The sequence below is a fragment of the Glandiceps talaboti genome, chromosome 10 (genome assembly GCF_964340395.1).
Source record: "Glandiceps talaboti chromosome 10, keGlaTala1.1, whole genome shotgun sequence".
Classification (NCBI taxonomy): domain Eukaryota; kingdom Metazoa; phylum Hemichordata; class Enteropneusta; family Spengelidae; genus Glandiceps; species Glandiceps talaboti.
In genome coordinates, this window is record NC_135558.1 from 11,548,481 (window position 1) to 11,557,907 (window position 9,427).

Genomic DNA, 9,427 nt, shown 5'->3' on the forward strand with positions numbered 1-9,427 from the left:
ATCTACTACACAACTAGTCTAGTCCTATACCTGTCAACGTTTTTTTTACTGAATCGTATTACACGTATAGGAAACTTTTCAAACAGGACGCCATTCTCGCAAACCAGAGTTATTATTTCTACCCCTACTATACATTTCGAAGGAAGGCTCGTTAAGAACGTTGCCGTAAAACAGGCCGTGGTTTGCTGACTTCTATCAAACCCACACTTGTTATTTTTTATGAACAAGCATTAACATCATGAATGAATACGCGTACGCAAGTTGTCTTCTTCCACTTTTCATTTAAAAAACCGCGTTTCAAACAAATCACTAGTCCTTCACAGTCGAACTGGAACTGACAAAATGGTCGGAAATTTTGATGGAGTCGTTGAGTAAACTGGAGATGTGAAAAGGTTTAACTTCAGAATACATGAATGTATACAAAATCAGGCGTAAAAGCACTTGTCAGTTATGTACATCTAACTGTCCACCTTCTGTGACGATCTCTTGCATATCGATTAGGATTATTTGCATAAAATGAATACTAATAAACATGTTTTCATTATAACGTTTAATCGTTTATTTGAGTACACGTAACAAAACCCTGGGGAGTTGTTAATGGTACAAAACATAAAAGGAACATTATATAAGTTTACTTCTCAATTCAGCGTTCTTTCTTGAGAATTTCACCTATGCCAACACTTCCAGTTCATATCTGATCGTTTACAATACTGGACCATTATTCATTCTGACGATAACACACATGGAGCAAAGCCCGGGCAGCCAACTTTTCATAATGAACGAACGAATGGATGAATGAATGAATGAATGAATGAATGAATATGAATGCATGAATGAATGGGTGGGTGGATAAATAATACTAGATAAATAAATAAATACATACATACATACATACATACATACATACATACATACATACATACATACATACATGTAATACTTGAACTGTTTCGATCAACGAATCGCGAATCGTTTGTGAATTGCAACTCAGTGACGCGAGCGAGTTAGTTCATAGACCCTCCACCCAGGGGCTTAACCTTTTAACCTTTACCAAAGGGTCACGTGACTGGGGTCGCTTCGTTGTCTGCATATTGCATACGGGTGCATGGTGTGACGTGACGTGAAGTGAAGAAGTGATCTTGTCTGTATCGCAATACACATTTTTTTATCAGCAACATGGGCATCAATCTGGGTGACGAGTTTCCAAACTTCTCAGCTGATACAAGCGAGGGGCCGATAAAGTTCCACGAGTGGTTGGGCGGTTCGTAAGTATCGCACGTAGATACGTAGTTCAGTCCAGAGTTCGACCATAATGTAGGTTTGGTGAGTCAGCGCATTTTGTGACAAAACTGAACCATGCCTGCTTACATGCGTCTCCATGCAGTTCTCATACAGTTTGATAGTTCTAGACAACTTTCACTTTCAACATACGCGCGTTATCAGCGTGCGTCACTGCGAAAGTATTATCAACTTCCCTGCACCACCAATGGGACGCAGAACTTGTATTTATTTTCTTACAAACGAGTCGTTGAATTTTACAACCACTGCAAGGCACATGTCACATTGGTGCAGGCATGCACGTAGTATTGCTAGCTGTAAACGTAATACGTGTCGAATTTCGAGGGGGCGTGGCCATGTTGATGTGACGTTCTGTATAACTTGATATACATGTTATGTACGGTTGTTGTCTTGACACGATAAACAACTTAGAACGCTAAGTATCCACGTATGTATAGTGTATTTCGTGCACGAATTATGACAAAATGTCTGGTAGAGGATGCAGGGTCATAAAGGGCGTAACGCGGGGTTACCTAATCATGCTAATAGACAGCTTTGCATGTAACTTATCTAGTGTGCATGTGTATGCATGTAATTTTAGGCTAAAACATTAACTGAGACCATGAACTGATGGCTATTTTTGACAAACTGAGACTGGTCTCAGATGGCGATTTTTTGCAACCGAGACTGGTCAGAGGGCTATTTTTTTGCAGACTAAGACTCTCAGTTCATGGTCTCAGTTTAATGTTTTAGGTACCCTTACATACCCTTTCACATTGATTCGAAGTACTAACATTCAAGGTCTTCTTCCAAAAGTAAAGAATAAGCCTAACCAGAGTGCCTAGACATTTAACAAGGAAGCATGACTTTGTATGTTACACTTATATGTATGTATGTGTGTGTGTATGCATGCATGATGTCAAGTGATATATACAACCAAACACGACACTGAGACAAAACAACTTTTTAAAAACGTTTCCCACAAATGTGCTTTCAAGTTAGTGACTTTAATAGCCAATATATTATTGCACTACAATAGTGAGTCACAATACAACCATATCCATGACTGACAGAAATATGATTACTATTATTCTGTTGATCTTTACTTCCAATACCATTGCACAGGAAAATATGACCTGGACTGATTTCACTATGTAACATTCATTGGAACTATGAACAGGTCATCAACTTATAACATACATATAATAATAATAGAAGTAATAATAATAATAATAATAATATGATGATGATGATAATGAATGGTTGTTGATCGCATGACACCAGTCCCTCTGCTAGAGTAACAATGTGTCATTGTATTGCATGCATATCATTCCAGACAGTGAGATAAGTATAAACCTACAGATACATGGTACTCAAGGAAAGCATGGCCATAATCAGTATCAAGAAAGATCTACGAACTTTGACCCCTCACTGCTGTTAACCCAAAAGAAGGCTTTTTATCTGATAATGAATCCCTGTCTCTTGTGTTTTTCTGTTGTCTTATGTAACATGGTGAAACGTAACCAATGTGTATCATGAGTATTAAATATAAAACCAAATCACAGAAGCTGAAACAAAATGTCATGTCATTCTAACTCTACAAAAATCTTCCTGACACTGCTACATTTTATTTTCTGGCTCAACAAAAATCTTACCACTATTACTACATTTTATCATCTGGCTCAACAAAATTCTTGTTTAGGTAGAAGCAAAATATCAGACTAACTGATGCCCAATATTTGTTTGGTTTTAGATGGGCCATTCTTTTCTCTCATCCAGCTGATTACACACCAGTATGTACAACAGAGTTGGGACGTGTTGCCAAACTAGAACCAGAGTTCAAGAAACGTGGCCTCAAAATGATTGCACTCTCTTGTGATGGTGTAGAAAGCCACAAAGGATGGATTAAGGTAACAATCATTTTAAAATTTAGTTTAAAAGTTATTTATTGTCCGTAAGGAAGGGCAATGTCATAGCTTTCTCTCTCTCTCTCAGTGTATGTATGTATCTTGTATGTATGTATATGTATGCATGTATGCACACATATGTATGTATGTATGTATTATGTATGCATGCCTCTGACAGTTGGCATGACATCTAAAAAATTACTGCATCAATTCTAATAGCTTATGAGAATTGCAAGAACCGATTAGGTTCTGGTAAACATCTTATGAATATTAATGAGTCATTTGCATAAATTAACTTCCAATTCCCGATCATTGGCGATTTCCATATCGCTTTTCCAGGATTTAAGTCTATTCCAACATCCATAACTTTCCCTTCCCTATCGTTTACAAATTTTATCTTTGTATGTCAGGATATCAAAGCGTATTTGTATGTTGACTTCCCCTATCATGACTATTTCAATCTTCGTATTCCAGGATATCAAAGGGTATTCTGGGCTCGATGGCTTTCCCTACTCAATTATTGCTGATGAGAAGAGAGAATTGGCTGTCAAGCTCGGAATGGTTGATCCTGATGAAAAGGATGCTGCTGGTCTTCCACTTACATGCAGAGCTGTACGTATATTTATATTTGGTAGTACAAGTAACACTGATCTAGTAACTATTTGAGAAGTATTACGATGGTCTGTTGAGTAAACAGTCACTAATAAAGTGAACACACAGGAACTCCTGTAATGGACCATTTCGCTTCTTTTACTACCCCTGTGTATGATTATTGTGTGCATGTTTACATTTATTACCCTTATATGTGTGTATGTGTGTGCACAAACAGACCGTGTGTACAAGAAGCATCCCTGATGATAGCTCCTTATGTCAGAATTATACCAGTGATTGACATGATTAAAGATAGTATAGTGTGGCTCTAGAATCTCTCACCAGTCATCGGGAGCATCACATAGGGCTATTCATTTTTAATGTATTACTGCGACTCCGTGTTATTGCGATGCCCCATCACAGTAACACATCCACAAAGAGTATCCCTATGTAGTCAATGAGGGCCCACAGTACAATTATGCAGTAGATATCGGTACATACAAAACAGCCCTTTTAGCGATGCGATGCTCCGAGGACTGAGAGAGCGGCTAAGTGTGCTCAAATCATTTCCATTCTTTCTTGATCATCCTTTTCTTTTGTGTTATTCTATAGGTCTTCATCATCGGTCCTGACAAGAAACTAAAACTGTCTTTGCTGTACCCAGCCACAACTGGAAGAAACTTTGAGTAAGTTTAAAAAACACTGCATAATTGAACACCATTACTGTTAGCAATACGTCATACATGAGATGAAAACCTTCAAGTTGACATTGTGACCAAAATCCTAAAGTGTAGTTTTCCTTGAGTCATTACAACAGGATTAGGTGATCACCTAATTTTGATGTCACTTTTGTTGTTTCTTAAATTTGAGGTCAGTCACCCCTTATGTTTCCTATCTTGATTTGAACTGAGAATTGGTTTATGTTTTCCTGAGCAGTGACAGCAAAAGTTTGTAGTACATTGAAGTAAGCCACATTACTGATGGTGTAGAAGTGTTAAAAAAATGTGACAGAATGGAATAAAAAAGCTAAATTACTATAAATTACAAGTGTCAAGTTGTGATGCTTAGTATTCAACCGTCTCTTGCTCAGTCACAGCATTTGATAAGCAGTAGTCCAATATTCCAACCTTCCATAGAGTCTTAGAATCAATTTTGACTGGAAGAAGGACACACCTTAAAGGTCACTTGTTCAACAATTCAGACTATGTTGAACATCTATTGTCCAAAAACAAATCACAACTCACTTTAATTGTGGTATTCATATGTAGCTAAACAACTATCAGTGGAGCAGATACAAGAACTTGTACCCCTGGATCTTTGACATATTGTTGGCATGCAGTCATGCATACCAATAAAGCCCTGTGTTCCATTTGAATTTAATTTGAAAATGTACTATCGATTTAGGTCAGGATTATATATTGGAAAGAAATGTTTTCATCCAATCTTCTGGTTTTATTAGCACAACTGAACTTGTTCAGTAGTGCTATAGGGATCGCCCGGCGTCTGTCTGTCTGTCTGTGTGTGTGTGTGTGTGTGTAAACAACTTAAAGTCAAAAACCGCTGAAACGATTGCCACGATATTTGGTGGGTCCATTACTTTGGGTGTCTAGTTGGGAAATTGTTCAAATCAAAATGATCGCATCACAGGTGTGTGATTTGGGTCAAAAAATGTGATTTTTGGTCAAAAAACTTAAACTCAGAAACTACTGGGCAGATTGGTGCGAAATTTGGTGGGAACATTCTTAAGGGGGTGTAAAGTAAGATTTGTTCATGACGGGATGATTCCATCAGTGATATGCAAATTAGGGCTAAAAATGTGTCTTTTTGGTTAAAAATCTATAATTCTAAAACTACTGAGCAGATTGGGCTGAAATTTAATGGGAATGTATCTAGGGATGTATGGACGAAGAAATATTAAGCATACCATGATTCCATGAGTGATATGCAAATTAGGTGTAAAAATGTTCATTTTTGGTCAAAAACTTATATCTCAAAAAGTACTTGGTCAATGAGTCTGAAACTTGGTGAGATGTTTCTGAAACTGTTATTCTGCAGATTTTCTTAAAAACATTTTGACAAAATTGGCCCTAGCGACCATGACCACACCCTTTAGCAACAACCAAATGGCAGTATATTTTGGTCAAATAACAACATCATCTGGTAACCAAGTGAGTAAACATTCAAAAAATGTATGCAAATACCCTAGCAACCATGACCACGCCCATAGCAACAGCCAAACGGTGGTGTATTTCACAAAGATAACAACAGGGTTTAATAGACAATTGAATAAACATTCAAAAAATGTATGTAAATTTTCCTAGCAACAAGACCACGCCCATAGCAACAGCCAAATGATCACGTATATTGCAAAGACAATATCAGGAATTCATACACAAGTGAACAAAAACATACACAAATGTATGCAAATATATCTAACAACATGACCACGCCCATAGCAACAGCCAAATGATAGCATTTATCGTAAAGATAGCAACATGGTTGGATAGGCAACTGGATAGTTATTCAGCAAATAAACACCTATTGTTAGTATAGACTAGCATATGGATAAACATTTTAAAAAACTACAGTTGTGCTACAACGCCATTGGCGGTATTTTATTGAAGTGTAAACCCAGCAAAGTTGTTAAAATACTTTGTTGGCTTTGAATTGAATCATTTTGAAGTCGCTGAGATGGACAAAATGAGAGTCCATAGTACCAGTAAATAAACCCACTTCTAAACAGACATGCCATTGTAGAATTGAATGACCCTCTCTAACTAAGACTGCAAGACTTTGCTCATATACAATCACAAAAATAACAGCTAAAATTAATGATTGTGTTTGAATCTTTTTAGATTCTTGGAATATGTTACTTGACAATAAGCATTGTAGATTATTTAGCTATAGGTGGAATGCACCTGGGTATTTATTGAAAATCAAATGTCTTCAATTCTCTGTAACTCTTTCAATGCCCCAAGGCAGATGATCGCCCAAACCATTCATATGCAAATTACCACAGGACAATACATCAGCCCATTCTAGATACCATATTTTGCAAGGGATATTTTGATTCACATACCTTATTATCATATCAAAAATGTTCAGTGATATTGTTATTCCTATTTCATTATACTTCCGTTGAAATGAGACTTGCAGGGTATTAAAGTTCAAGCAAAGGTAAATTGTCAGAGGTCGACAGTAGCGACAGTGACCTGTTGCAAAGTACTAGCTCCAAATTTGAGAGTTCATCCTCTGATTTTGAATCTGAACAACACTAGGTTAACAGTATTTTTTTATCAGCACATTTGTAAAATTGAAATATGGGGAACTTTTGTTTTGACATTGATCGTCAAAACAAAGTAGTCATAAGATACCAACATATTTGTAAATGTCAAAATACTATTATATCACACATTCTTATTGAAATAATGATTGCAAGTGTGATATTATGATTAATTTCTTGTGTTCTCTGATATTTTCAGTGAGATCCTTAGAGTGATTGACTCTCTGCAATTAACAGCTACAAAGAAAGTAGCCACTCCAGTCGACTGGAAGGTAAGGTTACCATGGAATTGATGCATTATAGTTCAAGGTCTTTTAATGCTCCTTGCTATATTGCATGTCATAGTTCATCTGAAATCACAAACTACATAACAGTTGAATTTAGAACACATTGCTAAGTTCTGTCATAGTTTACCTAAAATAACACAGCAAATATTAGTAGATCTTGGATCAAAACACTTTTAATGGTTTTTCTGAAAAAAAATCACTATTAATAAGGTTGAATTTGATTCACATCAGTATTAGTTCTGTCATAATTTGTCTAGAATGTCACACCATGAATTTTTGCTGGACTTATTTTCACTGGACAATGAAAATGCAACTATAAATAGTGACGAACATGCCTTGTTGTACATGAACATGTACCAGCCTGGTAGTCTGAGAGAACTAGATGAAGCCTGCAAAAATATGAACTATCAACTTGGGTTTACAGTACATGATTGACGCATCCAAAAAATTTAGGATTTAATTGAAAGGGATGAAGTACATGGTAACAGGTCTAAATATGCTTGTCATGACTGAAACCATATCTGGAAGAACGTCAGCCCGTGCTTTAGAACAAACACTTTCCTACTGTCTGCCAAGGACAGATAGGGGGTGTGTGTGTGTGTGTGTGTGTGGTGGGGGGGGGGGGGTTTGTTGGTTACTTGGAGACATCTACCCACTCTTTCAAGGATATTTCCTGTGAAATCAGGCCATGTTCTACAATGTATATAAATGCTTTGAGACCCATGATTAATGATTTTTAAGTACTTTGGGGGCACTATACAATGACATCTCTCGCTCATTACCTGCCAACAACAAATGTGACCACTCTAGATACTCGACAGGCAAGATTTATGACTTTCTTTACCTTTCAGTGGAGGCAGTGTTTGGCAGTAGTGCTATACAAAAAACCTTCATTGGCAAAATTTGAATCTGGGTAGTATGAGAAATGTCCTCTAGACAAGTGTAGAATATTGGTGGCCATTGTTGTCAATGACACTTATGCTAGGGAGTCTTATCCCAAATGCTAACTCCCTAGCTTGAATACGAATGTGCATCTCTTATACAGAGGTCCACAGTTATACATTGTTTCCATATTCTAACTTCTTGTTTCTGTATCTGTTGCACAGCACGGTGACGACTGCATGGTTATCCCAAGTGTTAAACCAGAAGATGTACCAAAGCTGTTCCCTAAAGGAGTTACAATCAAGGAAGTTCCCTCCGGAAAGCAGTACATACGTGTCACACCACAGCCATGAGCTGATTTGGTACAATGAAATGACATGCCAGGCACATGTAGTCTGTAGTGAAAATGATTACCACATTTCTAACATATTATAATCAGATGTATTCTAATTTTGGTGTTTTGGGGAGATGGAAAGATGTAATGTAATGACAACATGGTGCAGTCTAGCTTTTGAACGTATGACACAAGTTACAAGACTTGTCCCACATTTTCAATCAGCTTTTAGTAAAGCAAGAACAAGTGCCTTATTATTAGTTACATTTGATTTTTACCAAAATTTATGATTATAAAAAAAAAACATTCCAAGGAGAATCACAGTTGAAATATTACATGTTGCTAGGTTTATACAGGGTGTGGAAGTTTTAGGTAACTGTGAAGTACAGCATAAACTACCAAAGTTATATTGTCTGCAGCTTAATTAGATCAAGATATACATGCCTTACATAAACAAACCAGGTCAGGAAAATGAATGTTTCCAAGATGCTGAGAATATCTGTGCAAAGAATACCTACATCTATATAAGTGTACTCTCCAAGATCAGTTTGATAAGATTAGCAAACATCTAGGGAAAGCTGTATGTGAATTGTACTCGTAAGGAGTCCTGTATGTAAATCATTCTCTACAAAACTTCACACATCACACCAGTGTTGAAATAGTTAAAGGTTGAAAGAAATATATGCCAACAATTTCATGTTAGCGCTGAAATTTAAGTTATATTATGCCAAATATTATGTATGTTTTGAGAATTGTAAGCCATCATTGATATCAAAATATTTCAACTTGATATTTAAGCCGAGAACATCTTATGGACCTGTTACCATGCAATTATTATACTTGCGTACAACAATAAACTAAAGTA

General features: G+C 36.7%; 1 protein-coding gene across 1 annotated transcript; it reads left to right on the forward strand.

The window, feature by feature from the left end:
- Positions 1–1,067: 1,067 nt before the first annotated feature.
- On the forward strand, positions 1,068–9,427 carry LOC144440945 (peroxiredoxin-6-like). Its single transcript, XM_078130420.1, has 6 exons — positions 1,068–1,265; positions 3,032–3,188; positions 3,660–3,797; positions 4,389–4,462; positions 7,259–7,331; positions 8,453–9,427. Exons 1-6 carry the CDS (start codon positions 1,177–1,179, stop codon positions 8,579–8,581), a joined length of 660 nt encoding a protein of 219 aa, XP_077986546.1. The 5' UTR covers positions 1,068–1,176; the 3' UTR covers positions 8,582–9,427.